General features: G+C 54.8%; 2 protein-coding genes across 2 annotated transcripts in view; one reads left to right on the top strand and one right to left on the bottom strand.

The window, feature by feature from the left end:
* Positions 1-1,269: 1,269 nt before the first annotated feature.
* On the top strand, positions 1,270-18,652 carry KATNB1 (katanin regulatory subunit B1). The gene is given in 33 exon segments (XM_049786166.1): positions 1,270-1,338; positions 2,369-2,656; positions 5,591-5,721; positions 8,342-8,459; positions 13,789-13,892; positions 14,113-14,154; positions 14,597-14,603; positions 14,676-14,747; positions 14,795-14,805; positions 14,858-14,899; positions 14,902-14,978; positions 15,209-15,266; positions 15,268-15,281; positions 15,375-15,487; positions 15,490-15,524; positions 15,602-15,739; positions 15,741-15,828; positions 15,928-16,046; positions 16,243-16,294; positions 16,555-16,566; positions 16,667-16,722; positions 16,861-16,981; positions 17,088-17,194; positions 17,196-17,213; positions 17,215-17,244; positions 17,747-17,780; positions 17,783-17,822; positions 17,909-17,945; positions 17,947-17,984; positions 18,139-18,217; positions 18,219-18,259; positions 18,438-18,546; positions 18,548-18,652. Coding segments are annotated over 32 exon segments (2,007 nt in total). The 5' UTR covers positions 1,270-1,338; positions 2,369-2,616; the 3' UTR covers positions 18,572-18,652.
* Positions 18,653-19,659: 1,007 nt separating this feature from the next.
* KIFC3 (kinesin family member C3) overlaps positions 19,660-22,063 on the bottom strand; it is a 34,560-nt gene continuing 32,156 nt past the window's right edge. The window contains 5 exon segments of the mRNA XM_049786121.1: positions 19,660-20,148; positions 20,887-21,020; positions 21,487-21,596; positions 21,776-21,898; positions 21,901-22,007. Coding sequence (XP_049642078.1) covers positions 20,123-20,148; positions 20,887-21,020; positions 21,487-21,596; positions 21,776-21,898; positions 21,901-22,007 — 500 coding nt within the window. The 3' untranslated portion in view covers positions 19,660-20,122.

Below are 22,063 nucleotides of genomic sequence, written 5' to 3' on the forward strand. Positions count from 1 at the left end.
CATGTCAAAGGAATCTGGTCTGGTCTTCAGGCCTTTGGACTAATTCAGGGCTGGCAGCCTCTTTTAAGTTTCCTTATTTCTCAAACATACATTACCGGAGCCTCCCCTATCAATCTGCCTGGAACTCTTTCAAGAGCACCCACTACTGGCTGTTCCCTGATGTCAACACCAACATGAATGAAGTTATCCTTTAGCGCTGCCTCTGGAAAGTTGGGTGAGATCAAGAGGTCTGGAACTGCAGATGATTATCCTCTGGAAGATACCAGGGGTTAGGGTGTGTGTGTGTGTGTGTGTTAGGGTGTGTGTGTGTGCGTGTGTGTTAGGGTGTGTGTGTTAGGGTGTGTGTGTGTGTGTGTGTGTGTGTGTGTGTGTGTGTGTGTGTGTGTGTGTGGTGTGTGTTATCCTCTGGAAGATACCAGGGGTTAGGGTGTGTGTGTGTGTGTGGTGTGTGTGTGTGTTGGTGTGTTGGAGTGCTGGGTTCTGTTCCAGGAGGTCAAGCAAGGCTTGATCCCAGAAGTGGCTTTCGGGGATCACAGGCTAGAATCCTTCCCTAAACCCATGCCACTCTCCACGGGTTACCAAAGTCGCGTTCCTAGCTGCTGGTCACTGCCTCCAGGGATCAGGGATCAGGGATCAGGTTCTATTCCCCTTTAGGCATTCCTTGACACAATCCAGGGGACTCCTTGAGACATCCAAAAGCGCGGCCAAGCCCAAGAAGGGCAAAGTCCTGAAACCCAGACCACACCAGAGGCAAGCAAAGCAGGAACTGTGGTCAATTGCTGACTAAGGTATTGCCCTCGCTTTGCCCCACTCTAAGGTGGAAGAAGAGGCTTCGTGCTGATCCCAATATTCCCTTCTTATTGGCTATCTGGCAAGTAAGTTTTCAATAAGACGAACGCTGATTGGTCGAACCAGCACGGTTCTTACTGTGATAGGTTTCAAACGCAAAGTTAGTTACAGGAAGGGAAGAGAAAGGCGGAAAAGGGAAAGCTTGCGGCGGCGAAGGCGGAACCAAAGGAAAACGTACTCCGCATTGGTTCATTAGAGACCGGGGGGCGGGTCTTGAGAGCTCCTTTTTCGTGATTGGTCCAATTCAGGAGGAGAGGGCGGGTTCTTTGAAAAAGCGGCACGAGAGCCTTCTGCGATTGGTCAAAGCTGGGGAGAGGCGGAGCGTCCGAGGCCGCTGATTGGCGAGAAAGACGAGTGGGCGGGCCTCGAGGCCGGAGGTTTTTGTTGTGAGGGTTCGGTTGTCAAGCAGCGGCCAATCAGGGTAGGTGATGGAGGCAAGTGGGGGTCGCGCCTGGAGCTGAGCCTCGGCCTCGGGAGCCACCGCTGCAGGTGGGGTGGGCAAGGGGCGAGGAAGGGAGGCGATGATGGGCTCGAATGGGGCCGAGCCAGGCTGGGCCCTGTCGGGCAGCCTCAGAGAGAGCTGCGGGCGTGGGGAGGCTGGAGCCTCTGCCCCACCAACTGCGAATTGGGAGGGTCTGGCGAGGCCGAGAGAGATCCACCCCAACCTCCGGTCCGGGCAGTGGCCTGGCTTTGGGGGGCTAGAGAGGGGAAATCGGGAGGCCGGAAGTGGAGCTGGGAGGTCTGCAGGAGGATGACTGATGAACAGGGACACAGGGACCATGAGGGTGAATGAATGGGGGGTCCTGGGAACAGAGGAGAAGAGATAGGAAAAAGGGGTCTGAAGAAGCAGGGGCTAGATGCAGGAGCCCAGAAGTGCAGATGCGCTGGGATGGGGGACAACAACCAGCGATCGGGAGATGGGAAGACACTGGGAAGAGAGAGGAGAAGGCTCCTGGGAAAGAGGCTTGTAGGAAGCAGGGAGGTGGCCCTTGAAACGACTCTGCCTTGCTCCCCCAATCTCACTGCCCCTTCTCAGCAGTGTCCTTGGGAATTTCGGGGACCAGGAGGAGTTTTCTTGGCACTTCCCGGGGAGCTGGCTCCTGAAAACCTAGAAATTTGCTTGTTTCTGGGGTGCCTCTCCTGGGTCACTGTGCCTCGGACTCCACCCAGTTCCCTTACATCATACCAAACAGTGACTCCTAGAAATCTGATCTGCAGCAGACAGGAGGCCTTTCCTGGCTACTGCATCTGCTGCACTTCAGATGACAAGTCGTTGTGTTGAGACCCTGATTCCTGGCTTTGGGGAGAGCTGCTCCCTCCTCCTGAGGTGGTCTTTATCCAGATTCTCAACCCAATGTGTAGTGATCCAGACCACCTGGATCTAGTGGGGGTCTGCTTTTTTCAAGGTATCTTGGGGTATCCCAGGCAGGGCAGCTGCACTCTGTAGCCCCCAACCCGGTCCTGGGTCCCCAAATTGTCTCCAGTGTCACTGACGAGCTCTCCTCTCTGTGCATTCCAGCCCCGTGGAGCTGAGATGGCTCACGCCTGACATTCCATGGTCCAGGATCCAGACAGAGTCTATGCACCAGCTGCTGCTGTGGCTGATATAGAACCGGAGGAGGTCCCCCGGTCCCGGAGACGACGTATTTCCTCTGCCTGGATGTGTGGCAACTCCCTCCCAACTTGATTGGAGGATCTGGGGGGGATCTGCCCCCCACCCCAGGAGGAAATTAGTTGCCTTTGCAGGGGTCACTGGCCAGCTGAAGGATGGCCACCCCTGTGGTCACCAAGACGGCATGGAAGTTGCGTAAGTGGTTTTCTGGTGCTTTTCTCTCTGATCCATCTTCGCTTGGGCAGTTTCCTTTTGTAGCACCAGGAAGGCCACCAGGCTGAGGAGAAAGATAGACCAAGATGCACAGCAAGACTGGACACTTCTTTGCTAGGTGGTATGGGAGCAGAGCAAGTGACTTATCCTTATTTCTTGGATTCCAGTCTGTACAGTGAGATAATCACAGTTTTGCTCTAGAATTGCTCTGTGGTGCCAGCAAGGTGATGAGCTGGATGATGCATGTAGTGTGGGGTTTACATGCCGAGGATCACTCTGACAGGTGGACTGGGGCCAGCAACCCTAACCCTAAAGAATGTTCCAGCATCTTGTCTTTGTTTGCTTTTTGGGGTTAGGGGACACACACACACTCCTGCTGGATCTTAGGAGACTAGAAGTAGGACCCAGATTGAACTAGGGTCAGCTGTGTGGAAGATGAGTGCCTTAGCCCCTATACTATCTCTCCAGTCTGTGTTCCAGCATCCTCACACAGCTTACATCAGGCTCTACCCTCAGATAAGGATCTTGAGGACTAGGATGTGGGGCAGAAGTGAGCAGAGGTATGTGAACATGGAGTTAAAGTGCACCCCACATTCCTCCACATTCTGAGCATAGGGTCATGCTGTGATTGCTCTTAGAGAGAATGAAGGCCCACAAAGACATTGTATTGAGTGGAGTTGATCCACTCAGCATGTCCCATGTTAGAAATGAAGACTGGGATTCTTTTGCTTTTTGTTTTGGGGCCATGCCTGGTGATGCTCAGGAATCTCTTCTAACAGTGCTTGGGGGACCATATGGAATGCTGGGGCTAGAACCTGGGCTGGCACATAGAAAGCCCGTTATATTATTACTCTGGCCCAATAATGGTGCTTGTAATATCTGGGACCATGCAAGTACACCACCAGTGTCAGCATTACATGTGCCTTCTAGAAAGCTTCATGTGCTATGAATTGAGGAGAGAGTGGAAGGAAGACCCAGCCTCCTTAGTCTCCTGAGATAGTCTTGATCTCTGGGTCCTTAGAACCCCAAGGGTGCTGGGTTCGATTCCCGGCATTCCATATGGTCCCCTAAGCCTCCCAGGAGCGATTACTGAGCACAGAGCCAGGAGTAACCCCTGAGCACTGCTGCGTGTGGCCTCAAAAAACAAACACAAAAAATGGTGAGAGATTTGGGCTATGTTTTGGGGGAACCCCATTGTATGCTCTCATGGAGGGTACCCTTTGTACAGTGACTTTTCATTTTGGTCAGGAGTAATGTGTTTGTCCCTTCAATAGTGGGTCTTTCCTGTGTATAGAACCACGGTGGTGCTGCCTTGGAGAAAATGTGGGAGAGGTGTGCTGGGGGAAGGCAGGCAAGGTGTGCCAGAGGCTGATCTGAGAGGGGAAAGAGCCACATGATCACAAGCCACTCACTTCTCACATCCAGGAAGGGCAAGTGCTTGAATCAGGGAATGGGATGTGGAAGTAGGGGAGGGATGTGTTCAGGAGGCTCCCTGCAGTCTAGGCAAAGGCCCTGCAGCCATAAGTTCAGTATGGGAAGTCCTTGCTGGATGCCAGACCTACTAGCCAACAATGGGAGGGTAGTAGGTGCCTTCATTAGTGCCTCAGGGCTCTTGTCCATTGCTCCCTCATCTCTCCTGAGGCTCCGGCTGCACCATCTAGAGTTCAGCAGGGAGTGACTGATTGAATTGTGCATCCGCTGGCCATTCTCTGAGCACAACAGCTTCTGGTTGCCACTGTCCCAAGACCCCATGCTGTTGCCCCTTTGGTCCCCGTGGCTCTGAGTGGAGGCCATCAGAGCCACATGTATCCCAACCACCAAAATCTGTGCTTCTCTCACTGTGCTGCTGGTCCTCAGTGTCCCCTGAGACATCTCAGGGCTTTTAGTCACTGGTGGTGGGCCCTCTGAGCCAGGCTGCCTCCAGGGAAATTAGGCAATGTTGAGATGGTGGGTCTGCGAGGCCTGCTGTTTCCTTCTCAGCGTTGATACTTTGGGGGCTCATGGCTTTCCCTGCCTCATTCCCAGGCTTTCCCCCAGAGACTGGGTCAGGGTACTTCTTGCCCAGGCTTTGTGCTCTTTGGAATCCTGGCATTGTGCTGCCTGGCCAGCCAAGTGCCCAAGCTGGTGGCTGCCCACAGTATCCTCCCACTCACTGTCACCCTTGGGCTCACATTCTCATCCTTGTCTGCATCTCCTGGGCCTCGTCTCCATGGCAACCAGTCCTGCTACAGCCCCAGAAGCATGCAAGCACACACACACACACACACACACACACGTACACACGTACACACGTACACACATACACACTGACCTGTAGGATGTCTTGCTCTTAGCCTCTTTCCCATTTGAGTCAGTGGCCCACAGAGAGTGAGTAGCACACCTGCAGGCCACTCAACCCACAGCGATAGGATATAGGATGATGACCAGGTGACCCGAAATCCAGGAAAGTCCCATTCCCTCATATGACGGGTTTGTAGTTCACTCACTCATGTCTCTTAGAATGTCTGCACAAGGAGGCAGCCGAGGGCCATGTAGCTGCTCCCTGGGTTTAATTTTTTTATTTTAATTTTAATGTTTTCACTTATCTTTGCAATGTAGGAAAATTATGATGTGCCTAGCAAACCTGCCAGCTCCCACTGTTACTGCCTAACCTGGGTTAGTGAATAACCTTGTCAGCTGCTATGTAGACAAGGGAAAAAGTCAAGGGTGCACCACTCCCTAAAAAACCCACCAGGGGTGACCAGTGTTGTAAGAGCCATTTCTGTTCTGCCTGTGCTCCTGCTTCCTGAAAGGAGTGTCTGGGCAGCAGAGGGCAGCTGGGCAGAGCAGGGTCTGAACTGGGCAGGGCTTGACCCTCTGTCTGCTCTCTGTTAGCACCCCCTAACCACTGCTCTCTTTTCCCTTCTCTCCCCACAGAGGAGATTGTCGCTCATGCCAGCAATGTGTCCTCCTTGGTACTGGGCAAGGCATCTGGGAGACTGCTGGCCACTGGTGGGGACGACTGCCGTGTCAACCTCTGGTCCATCAACAAACCCAACTGCATCATGGTGAGCTTTGCTACTGCTGTAGTAGTGACAGGGAACTGGGCTGGGTGCCAGATGGGAGGCAAGTGACTTGATACATCCTATTCCCTGGGGTCCCGGCTGCGGGTCTGTGGGAGCACACAGAATACAACTTCAGCTTCTCTCCCTGGATGGCAGGGAGAGGGACCAAACCTCAGGCATAAGGCAGAATGCCCCAGGCAGCCTGTGTGAGAGGGTTTCAGCAAGCTCACCAGGCAGCTATAGATACATGGAGGTTTATTTCCATCCCTTCCCACCTTGTTCCATCAAAGGCCTGAGCATGCCTAGTGCTGGAGAGCTAGTGCTTGGGCAGATTCCCCTCTTCCCCCATCACACCCCTGCATTCAGTGTACAGAGCTGCTTGCCAAAAGTGGAAAGCGGAAAGAAGGAAACAAGATCATACAGTTCCAGCGGCTGCTCTTTAGATCCTCCTCTCAGATAGAGACACGCCCAGACATACCATGAAGCTCATGCATGCGCACAGAGGCATGCATCTCATTTCACAACACTCCCACTTTTGTGGCCCAGGTTTCCTATGAGCATGTCCCCATGTTGGTGAAGGTCCTTGTCCACCATGCTTTTAATGCCTACATGGCCTTGTGGGCAAGAGCTAGAAGTGGCCTGGCCCTGTTGACAGTGCCAGGAACCTTGCTACTTTAGGAGTCTGCTTAGGGACCATGGTAAACAGCCTCTGTGTCTTGAATCCCTGAGCAGAGCTGTGTGTGCTCATTCCAAAACTTCAGCATGTGTACTTGCACTGAAAGCTTTCCAGAGGCACTGCCATTCTGCCCTCCAGAAATCAGCCAATAACCACTCCAGCTGCTGGAGCCTCCTGCCTTCCTCTGCCCTCCTTCCAGCCTTACAGCAGAAGAAATGGCCTGTCTCTTTCTGGGTTACATGATAATTAAACCTAGCCACCCCAATGTTTTGGGTGAGAACTGAGCTCTGACCTGAACCACGGCCTTTGCCAAGAGCAGACTAGAGACCTGGGGAGATGATTCAAAGTTTTAGTGAGCTCAGACTTCACATATGAGAAGCTCAGATTCCTTCCCTGGCACTGCACAGGCCCCCTGGCACTGTAAGGAGTGACACCTCCCACCCCCCAGGCACTGAGCAGCCGGTGGTTCAAATCTCCCCCACTCCCAAATTAAAAGGTACCGTAGTTGTTTCACTTTTTTTTTTTTTTTTATCACACCCGGCAGTGCTCAGGGGTTACTCCTGGCTCCGCACTCAGAAATCACTGCTGGTAGGCATGAGGGAGCATATGGGATGCTGAGATTTGAACCATCATCTGTCCTGTATCGGCTGTGTGCAAGGCAAACGCCCTACCACTGTGCTATCTCTCCAGCCCCAGTTGTTTCACCTTTTAATAGTCTGTTGTTGGGGTTCAGATATCTGCTCCTGAAATGCCAAAGGACCCATTGAAAAGAACTGGTAAAGACTGACAAAAAGGGGACATGAAGTGACCCCATACTGTTCCTGCTATCCCATTGCCCATGCTACACCCCCAGGCCTCCCTCTGTGACTTGGTCCACCCCTGATCGAGCCCCTGGAGTGCACACACCTGATTTGGGGGAGTGTCATAGCCGTCTTCCTGTCCTCACACCCTCCCCATCGCCAGCTGGGCCTTCTAGGGTGACTATCCACTAGTGAACTCTCTTCACACAGATGGTCCTTCAACCTGACCTTCACCTTCTTCTTCCCACCCTCCAAGCATCCAGGAGACCTGACATCGGCATTGCAGAGCTGGCCATTGTGGGTGGGGAGGACCTCTGGCCCTTTGCCTGGTAAAGGCTGGGTTCACTCTGGGTTCCCAGGGTTCCCAGTCCAATACCCAGTATATGCAGTGAGAGATGGGGTTCTCGGGAAGCAGAACTGCAGGGGTTCAAGGAATTGCATCTCCCCTTAGCGGAGATTTTAAAAGCCCTGCTTAAACCTCCACCCCATGGGGCCGGAGAGATAGCATGGAGGTAAGGCGCTTGCCTTGCATGCAGGACGGTAGTTCGAATCCCGGCATCCCATATGGTCCCCCGAGCCTGCCAGGAGTGATTTCTGAGCATAGAACCAGGAGTAACCCCTGAGCGCTACTGGGTGTGACACAAACAAACAAGCAAACAAACAAAAAAAACAAAAAACCTCGACCCTTGTCAGACTCCTGGTGAGGGCTGGCTGAATCCTGTCACTCTCATCTCTGGGAGCTCTGAGGAGCTGTCACTTCCTGCTATCCCATTGCTCATGCCATCTTAGTAAACACTGATACACTGATAGATTCCCCCAACCCCCCCCCTCCCCATGTTTCATGATGGCTGTCCCTGTTGGGGAGCAGCCCCTTTTCCAGCAGGACTCTGTGTAGCCTGCTCTGAATGGATGGTAGGCCTGTCATACCCCCTTCCCTCAAAGCCTGGCTTGGAAGTCTGATGGGTCCTCCAGTGGCAACAGGTGTTCTCGGGCCAACTGTGTTGCTCAGCCTCTTTGTCCCTGGTTTCTTTCCTGAGGAGCTGTGGCGAGGCAAGCGAGGATGGTTGAAGAGGGTCCCCTGGGCTGGAGAGTCAGGATGATCCTTTCTTGGACCCTGTTTACTGGAGCCACTGTCCTCTCTTCACAGAGCCTGACGGGCCACACGTCCCCCGTGGAGAGTGTCCGCCTCAATACCCCCGAGGAGCTTGTGGTGGCCGGCTCCCAGTCAGGATCCATCCGCGTCTGGGACCTGGAAGCTGCCAAAAGTAGGTTTCCCACTGTCCCCTGATCCCCCAAACTAGCATGAAAGGCCCAAGGGTCACCCCCCTGGTTCCCCTTGAGAGGCCTTTACGTGCTGGTCTGACTTTCCTGATCACTTTGTCTCTGAACACTGCGATGCCACTGTTTCCTGGCCTTTCTTCCTCACCACCTTCCTCCTGTGGAAGAGGAGGGCTTTGTGCTCAGAACTCCCAGCATGGCCCCCCGAAGTGGTCAGTGTGTGCTGCACTATCTGGATCACAGCTAGTCCACGATACCCCTACAGTTGTCATTGGGCTTTTTTTTTATTATCTGCATCTTTTCCACCAGTTCCTTTTTTGTTTTGTTTGTTTGTTTTTTGCTTTTTAGACCACACTTGCTGATGTTCAGGGCATACTCCTGACTACCTTCAACGATCACTCCTGGCGGTCTCATGGGACCATATGGGGTGTTGGGGACCATACCTAAGTCAGAAGCATGTAAGGCAAATGCCCTACCCACTGTACTATCTCTCCAGCCCTCCACCTCTTTCATTTAAAACTGATGTTACCCAAGGTCGCAATCAGAGGAGTAAAGTTCCCAGACTTAGGTGTGGGCGCCCAAGCATCTGTCTTTTCCACCAGTGGTCTGAGCACAACTTCATTTGACTCCTTCCTTCCTTGCAACCTTCCTTCCTTGCTTCCTTCCTTCCTTCCTTGCTTGCTTGCTTCCTTCTTCCCTCCCTCCCTCCTTCCCTCCTCCCTCCCTCCTTCCTTCCCTCCCTCCCTTCATCCCTCCTTCCTTCCTTTTTCTTCTCTTTTTCTTTTGTTCCTTTCCTTTCTTTTTTTGAATCCAAACACAGAAAAAAAAATTTTTTTTTGGTTTTGGGCCACACCCAGTGTCGCTTAGGGGTTACTCCTGGCTATGCGCTCAGAAATCGCTCCTAGCTTGGGGGGCCATATGGGACACAAGGGGACCAAACCGCTATCTGTCCTAGGTCAGCTGCGTGCAAGGCAAACACCCTACCTGTGCCACCACTCTGGCCCCCTGAATACAAAATTTTGGCTTGAAATCCTTCTCTTCAATCTTTTAATCATGTAGCATCTCTGGCATATCTGTTAAATACTTGCTAGACTTGGCCCCCTGCCCTGCTCTTTTCCTTGACCCCTCCCTTGGGGTCTCTTTGTTCCCATGTCTAAAGTTCTAAAGCCTCTCTAAATCTGCTGTTTTTCTTTAGCTAGAGCCTTTCCATCTATAAACATATGGCCTGAGTTGGGGCCAGAGTGAGGTCTCGTCTTCCCTGCGTTGGGGACCTTCTCAGCCCTTTCCTGTGTCCGATGGTTGCAGTGCCATGGGAAGTTCTAGTAGAGAAGGGCTGCTTGCTTTGTCCATTGTACATGCAGCATGTTCTGGGGTCGCTATAGGCCAGCCTGAGAGCCCAGGGCTGCCTCCAAGCAGTGTCCTGTCTGGGTCCCCACACATCACAGAGACTACACAGTAGAGAGCAGATGTTGTCTTTTTGAGGTCACTTCTGGTTTCTCCATCCCCTGCCACAGGATGGCAGCTGTGGGCATACAGCTCTGGTGGCTCTACACTGCTCCAAAACAAGGGGTACTGGGCACCAGAGTGGTATTCCAAAGGCTTCGGATCTATCCCTGGCACTGCACAGTCCCCAAGTATTAGTAGCTGGAGCCTTGGAGGACCCCGAGCATGATGGGTGATGGCCTGGAACCTGTGGGCTGGTTCCAATTGTGGCCTGGTTGGCTAAGAAGTGGCCCTCAGGGGGCCCGGAGAGATAGCACAGTGGCGTTTGCCTTGCAAGCAGCCGATCCAGGACCAAAGGTGGTTGGTTCGAATTCCAGTGTCCCATATGGTCCCCCGAGCCTGCCAGGAGCTATTTCTGAGCAGACAGCCAGGAGTAACCCGTGAGCACTGCCGGGTGTGACCCAAAAACCAAAAAAAAAAAAAGAGAGAAAAAAAAAAGAAGTGGTCCTCAGGACCCCTGAGTATTAATCTCAAAAAGGCAAAATGAAACAAAGAAATAAGCAGAAAGAAAAACAGTCTTTTTGTGTGGGACCTTGGAGAAGATGGCACCCTGGGGCCTCTTGGATTACCAAAGAAGTCTATAGTCCCTAGATGATGGTCCTTATTACAGCCAGCTCTTTTGTTTGCCAAGGCCACTGCCTAAGGGCTTCAAAGGTCACTGCCTATGGGCTTCAAAGCCCACTAGCGCTCAAGATCAGGTTCTGTTCCCCGATGGCATCCCTTGGGACATCCAAGAGGGCAGACGAAATAAAGAAGGGCAAAGTCCTCAAACCTAGGCGACACAACCTGCAAGTAAAGCAGGAACTGTGGCAAATTGCTGACTAAGGTTTGGCCCTCACTTTGCCCCACTCTAAGATGGAAGATGCGGCTTTATGGTGCTCCCATGTGGATATGGAATATAAGGGAACCATTACTCAGGTTCCAGGTGATGATGGACGTGGTTCTATGCAGGGCCGTCCCTACGATCAGCCATTCCTGCCTAAAGGGGTCAGGAGGAGCTGGGCAGGCAGGCTGCATGCTGGCAGGGCAGGCATGAAAGCCCAAAGGAGGCAGGCCGGGTGCTAGGCACTCTGCTCAGAGGAGCAAGGATCAGAGAGGAACCACATGGGCACAGCAGTGAAGTCATAAGGGAATTCCTGGTTCTGCCACAATTCCAGAAGCCCATTTCAGGCACACAGCCTGTGTCTGCCTGCCTCCCTCCTCACCCCCAAGAGCCAGGTTCACTAGTAGAGTGACCCCAGTTCTGGCCTCTGGCAAGTGCCCTGGGTCCTGAGGCAGAACAGTTGAGCAGGACTTGCCTTATTTGACAGCTGGGGGTACTGAGGCCCAGGAGAGAAATGCTCTGTTTGGCAGGTGGGCCGTGATGACAAGACTTTGTCTCAGTGCTCTTGAGCTTGGGAATTCTGCTGATGAAAGAGATGCTCCCTTAGCATGTTGGTAAGAAATGCTCACGCTTGGCACTCACGCTTCTGTGAGGATCTATAAACTGCCACCTACCACAGCAGTACTATCCTGAGTGCCAGACAAACCCTGGATGCCCTCCACTATGGGTCTTGGCCCTCCTGACAGCATCCATCACCAGAAGGCTCCCAGGATTTGCTGGGCACAGGGCACAGGCAAAGTCACGCCTGAAGAATGCAGTTTGGTGAGGCAGAGGGTGGATGGCTTCCTGAAGCTGGGCCCACGCAGGGTGGGACTTGCTGCCAGCGTCCTCTTGGGCAGGGCAGTGTGGCCACTCCCGGGGATGCAGGGCACATGGGCTAGGTTGACATGGATGGTGTAGGCAGCAGCAGGGCCTGACCATATGGGCCCTGATTTGGCAGCATGACTCCTCGGTGTTGGGGAGACCTGCTCACCTTCAGAAGGGCCAGTTGTCTTGTTCACCTCTGTGGATGGTGTAAAGAGGCCCAAGCTCAGGTCAGCATCAAGTAAAACTTCTGCCAAGGGATCCAGATAGATGGGTTAGACTTTGTCTTCTAGGCAGGTCCAAGGTGGGCCTGTCCCTGTCCTTCTCCTGGTGATTCCTGGGACCCCAATAAAAGCCCCCAGAAGGGCGCTGCATGCAGGTCAGACCAAGCCCTAGCCCTATTGCCGCTCCTCGCCCATCACCTTTCCTGGTCTGCTCCCCTCTGAGCCTGAGTCTTTGCACTGCTGGGTTAGAGACTTATGCACAGAGCAGGGAAACTTGAGGATTGGAAAAGGAGCTCTCTGAGAGAGCAGTTGCCTAGTATAGGCAATATTCTGGCACTGTAGGAAAAAACTACACCAGAAACTTCCTGCAAATACCAGAGATACTTTGATGTTAGCTGGCCTTTCTCCCGAGCTTGTAGAGCATTTCTGTTCTTTTTTCTTTTTTTTTCTGAATTTAGGATGCACCCATTGTGAGGCTCCGAGAAGCTGAGTGATTACAGTAAATGAACCAGGGCCAGTACTGTCCAGATGTGGTGTCCTGTCCCTGGTCCCAGAGAGGTGGACAGTTTATTTAGTTCATAAGCAAACAGTTGAGTTTGGAGCCAGCTCAACTGTTCCTGCAACATCATACCTTCAGTCAGCTAGTTTGCCTTTTCCAACGAGGAACTCCCTGCCTCAGCAAGGCACTCCACCTGACTGAAGGGTAGCCCCCTGTCCTGCATTCATAGGTATTTAGGTTCATTGATACCATGGGACTCTTAAGAGTCCAGAGAGACGAGGAGGGAAAGGCTTGCCTGGGGGTCATAGTACTGGTCAGTCCTTGGGTAATTGGAGACAACTAGCCCCTGCCCTGTGCCTTTAGAGACCTCAGGCCTTCCCCTGAGTTTCCTCACTTCTCAGACCTCAGCTTGTCTTCACCATGTATCCTTAAGATCCCTTGGGCAGGCACCAGAGTGAAAACCACTTTGTTCTGCCAATGCTATTTCTTCTTCCATCCACGAACTGACATTGCTCACATGTCACCTATTCCAAAAGCCCTCCTGGGTTCCTCAAGCCAACCACATCTCCCAGCTTCTTGGGAATAAAGGGTGCCTGTCCCCAGAGCCCTCCCCTAGTGCTGGGCCAACCTGGCTCTACAGTTGCCCTTGGGAAGGCAACTGGCATGATCCAGAAACGGAAGCTCGGTGCGTGTTTGGGACTTGAGTTATGATCCAAGTAACTTCACCTCCTAGAAGAAAAATAGGAGCGTTGCCTGTTAGGGTGACAGGACCCCATGGAAACATTGTTTTCTATGTTTTATTGCATCATCATCATCATCATCACAGATTCTTTGTCCTTTTTATTTTCCATTTTACAGAACTGTGGCATAACTCCACATGATACTGGGAATATATTGTTGTTCTGTGTACTTTTTCTTTTTTGGATTTGGGACCACACCCAGAGGTGCTCAGGGCTTACTCATAGCTCTATGGTCAGGGATCATTCTTGTTGTGGTCAGGGGACTGTAATAGGTGCTAGAGATAGAACCCAGGTCAGCTGTATCCTCGGCAAATGTCTAACCTACACTACTGTTGCTCAGACCCCTCTATATACTTTTAAATTGTTTTTTCTTTTAATATTATTTTTTTCTGCATATCTTTTTAATGTTGTGATGGTCAGAATCGAGTGGTTCTCTGTTGACCCATCATAAAACAGTTCGGGGACTGAAATTGGAGGGGTGTGTGTGTGCCAATCATGCAAGGGATGTAGTTCCCAGGGCTTGGAAATCTGAGTTTGTCTTGTAATGGTGAGCATCACTCACGCACACTCACATGCTGGCCCAAGGGGACCATGGATGTGAGCACCCCCTGCCCCACTTCTCTCCCCTCCCTTTTTCCACTGAATTACTTGCTTTCTTGACAGTTCTTCGCACGCTCATGGCCACAAAGCCAATATCTGCAGCCTACGACTTCCACCCCTATGGTGAAGATTTGTGGCCTGGCGTTCCCAGGACACCCAATATCAAGGTGAGCTCTGACTCCCCAGGACAGCTAGGGTGTCCACCTACATGTGGGCCCTCGGAGACATTTCTGCTGAAAAGCTCTGCTTCAGAGAATGAACCTGGGCTCCAGTGCTGTGAGGTGTTTGTCCTCCTGAGGTGCCCACCCCTCCCCCACCCCTTTCTGGCTGCCCTAATGCCGGTGGCCATGACCTCCTCCCTGAGTGCATCTTACCCCTCTCCCTAAGCTCTGGGACATCCGGAGGAAAGGATGTGTCTTCCGCTACAGGGTAAAGGGAATCCCCCATCAAACTTTCCCTGAGCACCCCCAGGCAGAGAAGGGTGAGGCAGAGAAGGATGCGATATCCAGACCTGGCTGGGAGCGGAGGGAGTTTCTTTCCAGCATGATAGAGCACGCAAGTCGGGTGGAAAAGAAGAAGGGGATGGTGTGTGGGGAAAAAAAGTGCTTGGGGGGCCCACTGCCCCCTTCCATGAGTCCTCATAGCCAGTTTACTGCCCTGTGCTCCGTACTGTTAGCTGAAAAGGGCCTCCTGTTCCTTGCATGGATTGTACATGGAGGGGTTTGCACCTGTCCCGGAGAGGGCTGGTCTCAATAGATACACAAGTGTTGCCTATTTGCCTCAGTGCCCTGTGACCATGGGAAAAGCCTTCCTAGGCAACTCATCTTTAGCTACCTGCCCCCCACAACCCAGCTCTACTTGTGGGTGGCAGGGGGAGAGTGGGTTGCTGGCAGCAAAGTCCTCGGGAACCCCAGATGTGAGTGAGTGCTTTGTCCTTCCCAGGGACACAGCCCAGGCCGTGCGCTGTCTCCGCTTCAGCCCTGATGGGAAGTGGTTGGCCTCAGCCGCTGACGACCACACAGGTGAAGGTAGCTCCGGAACTGGGCAGAGTTTGGGTCAGTTGGGACAGTGAGGAAGCAGGTTTGGGGTGGCCCAACCCAGCCCTGACCTCCACCCCCAACCCTTGCACCAGCTCTGGGATCTGATCTGGCCTGGCAAGATGATGTCCGAATTCCCCCGGCCACACAGGGCCCCGTCAACGTGGTGGAGTTTCACCCCAACGAGTACCTCCTGGCTTCTGGAAGCTATGACCGGTTGCGCGACGGGGTGCGGGCATTGTGGCCTGGGTGGGCTGTACTTGCCGTGTCAGTGCCTGTTCAGCTCTCCCCGGGAGCCCCTATATGGTGGTCTGCCCATCTTGGGAGTGTACTGCACTGCTCAGCAGCCAGCCTTCAGGACCGGTGTGGGGCCAGGACTCACAGTCCTTTTGTATGCCCCGGCCAAGGGACACTGGCCCGCTCAGCAGTCTGGCTCGCTTTCACAGGTCCATCCGTTTCTGGGATCTGGAGAAATTCCAGGTGGTGAGCTGCATTGAAGGGGAGCCCCGGACCTGTCAGGTAGACTGGGTGGTGGTCCCCCACCCTTCCCAGACACCCTCCCTACCTAAAAGGGTCTGGGGGACCCACATCCATCATTCTTGCCTGGCCTAGGAGTGTCCTCTTCAATCCTGATGGCTGCTGCCTATACAGTGGCTGCCAAGACTCACTAGCGGTCTATGGCTGGGAGCCCGAGCGCTGCTTCGACGTTGTCCTGGTCAATTGGGGCACGTGGCCGACCTGGCCATCTGCAATGACCAGCTGGTGAGAGCGCTGCTTGTCTCCCTCTTTCCTGCCCCTTCCTCTCTCAGCCCCTGGCAGGTAGCCTGGCACCAACTCAGCTGCTTCTTGCAGATTGGTGTGGGCCTTCTCCCCAAAGCAACGAGTCCTCGTATGTGGTGGACCTGACTCGAGTCACCAGGACAGGTACACTAGTACAGGACCTGTGCAGGACAGCCGGCCCCTGGTGCCGGCCAGCCGCCCCAGCCCAGCGTCCCTCTGCGGCGCATCTATGAGCGGCCCAGCACCACCTGCAGTATAACCTCAGAGGTAGGGCAAGGGGCCTCGTGTACAGGGTAGCAGTGATGGGGGATGGGCGTGAAGGTGGGCTCAGCCTGGTCTCCTCTCCTGGCCCTGTTTCTCAGGGTGAAGCAGAACTCGGAGGAAGCGAGCGAACGCAGCCCTAGCAGCGAGGATGAGCGGGAAGAGCGGGGAGGGTCACGGGCAGAGATCCAGAACACAGAGGAATACAACGAGATATTCCAGCCCAAGAACAGCAGTCAGTGAGTCGCCTCGCCCCTGGCTGCCACAATGCCCCCTGGGTCCTCGAGGCCCCCTGTGGTTCCCACCTCCCCTGCCCCAAAAGCAAAGGAAAAGCTCCAACGGTTGGGGAGCAGGCCCTGGACTATAGGGCTAGGAACAGGGTGTCAGGCCTGCAGCTGTGCTTCCTATTGGATCCCCTCAGACCCTTTCCCTTCTACAGGCCGGCACCCCCACCCCGAAGGAGTGAGCCTTCCCAGCACCCCCAGAGGATGGTGAGTAATGGCAGGGCCTAGTCACTGAGGGACCCCAATCCCCTTCCTCATCATCTTCTCACGGAAATACCTCTATTATGAGGGCTTGGGGGGACCCCAGTTACCCCCATTCTCTATGCTCCTGTCAGGTGAAAGGGTTTGCCTGAGCTTTAAGTCGCCATCCGGCGCTGCCTTTCCTGCCCTAAGCCTTGTGTGCACTTGTGGAAGATGGCCCAACCCCAGCCTCCCCCTTCGGCCCTCCCAGGACACAAGCTGAACAGCTGCTTCTCCAGGTGTGCCTGCCCCACACCAACCTGGTCCAGGATCTACTTTGAACCTGGCCCCTCTTACAGGCTGCACCCCTCTCCTTGTGCCCCCAGATGTGGTCCAAAGCAAAGGAGGTTGCCAAGCCCGGCCTAACCCCGGACCCGAATTCCCCTGTGCCAAACGTAGGTGGGACAAGAGCAGGTGCTGTGCGGCCCCGGGGGAGAGAGGCTGGAGTCTGGGCCCCACGTGGGTGTAGGGGGTCCCAAGTAGGACAAGGGGTGCCACCAGGAGGTTACTCACAAAGCCCTGGACCTCTCCAGCTTGAGGTCCTTGCCCCAGCCTGTAGTGGTGACCTCCACCCCTACGACCAGAGCTGGCCTGCCGTTATCCCTGCCACCCGCAACGAGCCCATCGGGCTGAAGGCCTCAGACTTCCTGCCCGTGAGTGGGGTGCAGGTTTGGGGGCTAGGTAGGGGAGAGGAGGAGGGGGTCCCTCGGGGAGGGCCTAGTGTGGCCACCAGCATGTGGGCCCCTCTTCACACCCAGGCCGTGAACGGTCCCCCAGCAGGCAGAGCTGGTGGATGAGGACGCTATGTCCCCAGATCGGCCAAAAGGCCACGACACCATGTGCGTGGTGCTCACCAGCCGCCACAAGATACCTGGACACTGTGAGGGGCCGTGTGGACCACAGGCGACATCAAGCAAGTCACCCCTGTCGCTCTAACCAGGTCTGGGGCTGCCCCTGGGAAGTGGGAGGCAGACAAAGCCTTTAGTCCCACCCCTTCCCTTTGCTATTGGGGACACCTGGGAGCTGACATACTTGGCTGTGATGCTTTTTGGGAGTTACACTCGTGGGGCAGGGGGTCACCCTCAAACTGGCTTGTAGCTCACATATGTGCTGGATGGGGCAGTGTCATCTTCCTGGCCATTAATGACCTCTCTTAGTACACATGGGCACCCCAGGGATCAAACTCTGCTTTATGCTCATATGGTAGATGATTGACCCACTGAAGGGGGTCCCCAGGCCTCCTCATCTTCATCTTGCTTCCTGTCTACCAGCATCCTCAGGGAAACTGTAGACTAAGCTTCCATGGCCCAGGCTCAGCTTAGGTCTTTTATTACACCTCTCACACACCCCACTCCCCCACCCACAGCCAGGCAGAGGCCTCTGTGTCAGACCTTCTGACAGGTGAACCTGTTTACACAGACATCAGTGGACTCAGTAGTGGCCATCAATGACCTGTCGTGATGGTGGACCTCCTTAACATTGTCAATCAGAAAGCGTAAGTGGAACTGGCTGGTGATGGGCCTGGGCACAGCAGGCAGGGGCTTGGGTGCTGAGAGGGCGTATCTTGCGCCCTCTCCCAAGCTCCTTATGGAAACTAGACCTTTGCACTACGGTCCTCGCCACAGATAGAGAAACTTCTGCAGAGCAAGTATGAGAGGTAGGTGTGGGGAGCCAGTGTCCACTCCTGCAGGGGCCCCAGGACAGATATGGCAGGAAGCTGGGGTTGTGCCCTCAAAGAAGTTCCAAGGCCTCAGCTGCCTGACCTTGCCTCTGCCTTCTCTGTGCCTCTGCCCTGTGGTCTGCCTCTGAAGCTACGTGCAGACAGGCTGCACTCCCTGAAAGCTCATCCTGCAGCGGTTTTCTGGCCATCTCATCACAGACATCCTGGCAGGCCCCACCTTCTGTAGGTGTGGACATCAGCAGGGAGGAGAGGTGAGGCCCGGTGCCACGTGGGGTCAGGGCATGGGGACCCCAAGAAGACCCCGGTGGGTGACCCTGCTGAGGCAGCTCATGGAGAGGGTCATGGTCCCTGGGTGGTAGGGTGCGAGCTCTGGTCCCTAGGCCTGGCCAGGCTGACTGATGGCTCGTCTACCCTGCCTCTGCCTCAAAGGCTGCATAAGTGCCGGCTCTGCTACAAGCAACTCAAGAGCATCAGCGGCTTGGTCAAGAGCAAGTTGGGCCTCAGTGGCCGCCACGGCAGTGCCTTCCGCGAGCTGCACCCTGCTCATGGCCAGTTTGGACTGAGGTTGCTCAGTGGCTGGGGGCCTGGCCTGAGCCTCCACTCCTATGTTCGGTGTTGCCCACTGGCACATAAGCCACTGCTCGGCTCCCCGACTGCTGTCCTCGGCTATCCTGGAGGCGGTGGGTGGTGCTGGCCCAACTGGCCACCTTCCACATCACCAAGGCTCAGGCCATTGTCCAGCAGTGGCTTCCGGCTTTAACCTGCTCTTGCTTGTGGAGCAGCAAGCCGAGGTTGCTGCTGTAATTTATAAGGTGAATTTATTAAATTTTTTAACTATTCCCTGTTTTCTTGCTGGGGCTGAGTTCACAGAGGCCCCTGCAGTCCTGCCTCTCCATCCTAGCTGGTAGGGGCTGAGTGGCCAGCAGGAGGGGTAGCAGAGCCAAGCAGGGTTCCTACTTCCAGTGGCGGTGGAGGTGGAAGAGCCATCCTTACCCTGCACCTGGTGAAGCAGCCAGGCCACACCCCCAGCTGTCTGATGCATGCCCCAGGGCTTGCAACATACTGTGCAAAGTGGTAGCAGGACCCCTGTACGCTTGCTGGGGCGCCTACACTTTCCCAAATCCTGGGAGCCGTCTTCTGTCATGTGGATCCTGCTGGCTAGACATCCCTTGAATGGGGGGGGGTTTGGTATCTGCCCAGAGAGGTGGTCCCTTCCGACGCAGTAAGCTGTCGGCTTCAACACCCAGGCGTAGATAAACCCTTCCTGAGCCCCAATACTGGCCTCCAAGACTGGGGTCAGCTGTAGGACACAAAATCTGCAATGAGTCAGCTGTACTCATGGTTGGGATCCAGTAGGTACCCTGATAAGGTAGGGGCCCCACAGCCTTTGGAGACCTTGGAGGAGCCTGTTTTGGGGCCCAGGAGATGGGGATAATGTAGTTTATCTGGCCCAGCAGTCATGAAGGGGTGGAGTGTACTGACCCTTCCCAGCCCACAGACACTGCAGCCCTCTTTCAGTGTACCAAATGTGGAGGGCAGATTGGGATGACCAGTCAGCTGTTGGGGGTGCTGCTGAGGGGGCAGCAGTATGTGCCCCAGCTGTAATGGGCCCCCTTCTTTGTTTGGGGGGGTTCACAAACTACAAATATGCTTGTGTAAAAAGGCTTTTATTTTAACAAGTAAAAATGGCTAAGCTTCCAAAAGGTCTTAAATAGGATTTCAGAGGAAGGAAAATGTCAGGAGGCCCTTGGGCAAGAAGAAAGCCTGGAGTCAGGCAGAGAGAGCAGCAAAAACTGCCCACTGGCCTCCTACAGTCATAAATACCCAGTGTGGGTGGGTGGGCTGTGCTATGTACAATGCCCACCTGCCCACCTATATACATGCTCCAGGGCGAGCCAGGCCCCTCCCGCATACACTCCCTTCCCAGGGCTCACCAGGCCCTGCAGTTCCTGCCTGTGCCACTTGCATCTAGAGCCACAGCACAAGACTTTCTCCTGAACTTGTGTCTCTTCTGTAGGGACCGAAGAGTGGCCTCCTGGGCTGCTGGCAACACAGCAGATTGGCCCTGCAAGGCCCTGGCCCCTGTGATGCTGTCGGTCACTTCTCTCTGTCCATCATACAGGCACGGGTCTCAGCTTCCCTGTCGGGGGTGGGGGGAAGGAGGGCATCAGCAGGAGATTCTCTGAGAGTAGTAGGGGCTCTGCAGAAGCACAGACAGCAGGCAGCAGGGAGGTGAACCCCAGCCCTGAGCAGCTGAGCTTCAAAGCAGCCCCGCAGCCCAAGGCATCCAGGCGGGTGAGCGAGCGGGCAGTGAGCAGTCCTGGGCCACTGGCCCACACTCACCTGGACACTCGCAGCCCAGCTGTCAGGCTGAAATCAAAGGGACAAGGGTCTGATTGATGGGCTTGGCTTGGACGGGTCCCCAGGACCATGCTGAACTTGTATCTCTGGAGTCCCACTGTAATCAGCAGGCCCAGCTAGGATAGAAATTCATCACCCCTCAGGCTTTCAAAGGTACCTTGAAGATTTCTTTTCTTTTTTTTTGGTTTTTGGTCTTTGGGTCACACCCAGCAGTGCTCAGGGTTTACTCCTGGCTCTATGCTGAGAAATCACTCCTGGCAGGCTCAGGGAATCATATGGACATGCCAGGGATTCGAACCACTGACCTCCTGCATGAAAGGCAAACGCCTTACCTCCATGCTATCTCTCCGGCCTCCCACCTTGAAGATTTCTAATCAGAGCTAGGCAAGGGGGCAAAGTCGACTTTGAAGTCATCTAAACTCTCAAAAGGGAAGGAGAAGCCCATGTAGGTTGGGATAGCTGGGCCCAAAGGGTGAGCCTTCACCCCTCTTCCCAGCAACCCTGAAGGCTCACCCACCTGATGGCTGTAGTTTCCTCCTCATGGAACCTGGCCGGCTGCTGGACACGGAGCCAGGGGCAGAATGGGCGCGGGATGTAGACGGGGATATCTGGGAAGTGGACTCCCACTGTGGACAGGAAAGGCAGGTGTGGGTTGGGCCCCCTCTTGAGCTCCCCCTCCCCACCCTCCTGAATGCATAGCCCCCTCAGCATATGGGTGCCTCCCGCAAGAAATGAGTCGTATGTGTTAAGGGAATGAACTTGGCATCCCTCAGTGTCAGGATGTATGCTTGGGATAGTGCCTGCCCATCCAACCGCCTCCACCAGGCACAGGCACACACCCACACCCACACCCACATACGTTTCTGAAGCCACACACACAGGTTTCTGAAGCCACACATACACACATGAGGTATCTGAAGCCAGGCATGAATAGGAGCTGATATTTGGGCCCAAGTTTAGTAACCACCCGTTCCAGGACCTCCCCCCTCTGCTCCCCCAACACTCCAGGTACTCTTGCCCCTAGCTCTCCCTTCCTGCTGCAAGTCTTCTGCCAGCAGCGCTGGGGACACGACTCGTGGTGGTCCCCTTACCTCCAGGTGCTCCTGGGCTGGACCAGGATGCGAGCTCTGTTCTGCGAGATCCGGGGGCCCAGCTCCACGGAGCGCACCCTTCGGCAAACTTGAGGGAGTACAGCGTTTCGCTGGTGTTCTTCTCTACAGGGGACACCTAGTGGGCACAAACGCTTACTGCGGGCACCGCCACCCCCAAGCTAGCGTCCACCCCAGTCTCACCTGCCCTTGGCGGGCCAGAAGCTGACCCTCACCCGCATACTGCCCACATCTCGCCCGTGGCCCAGCTCCCCTCCATCACCTGCATGCCGCCCTTAGCGGGCCCCTCGCTCTCACCTGCACCACCATGAGGGTCTTGCTGTCCCCGCTCAGCGAGTCCTGCAGCAGGTAGGTGAGTTTGGAGTTGCGGAATGGCACGTGGCCCTGGCGGGAGCGCAGCGCTGCGATGACATCTCCCAAGGGGCCGACAGCGACTTGTTGATGTGCTGGGCTTCACGCAGGCGGCTGCCCTCAGCCCCGGACTTGCCCACACGCTCTGAGCCCGCCAAGTCCACCAGGTTGAGCTTTCCTGTTGGGGAGGACGGGTGAGCTGGGGAGTGGCATGGTGGGAACGGGTCAGTCCGG

The sequence above is a fragment of the Suncus etruscus genome, chromosome 14 (genome assembly GCF_024139225.1).
Source record: "Suncus etruscus isolate mSunEtr1 chromosome 14, mSunEtr1.pri.cur, whole genome shotgun sequence".
NCBI classification, from domain to species: Eukaryota; Metazoa; Chordata; class Mammalia; order Eulipotyphla; family Soricidae; genus Suncus; species Suncus etruscus.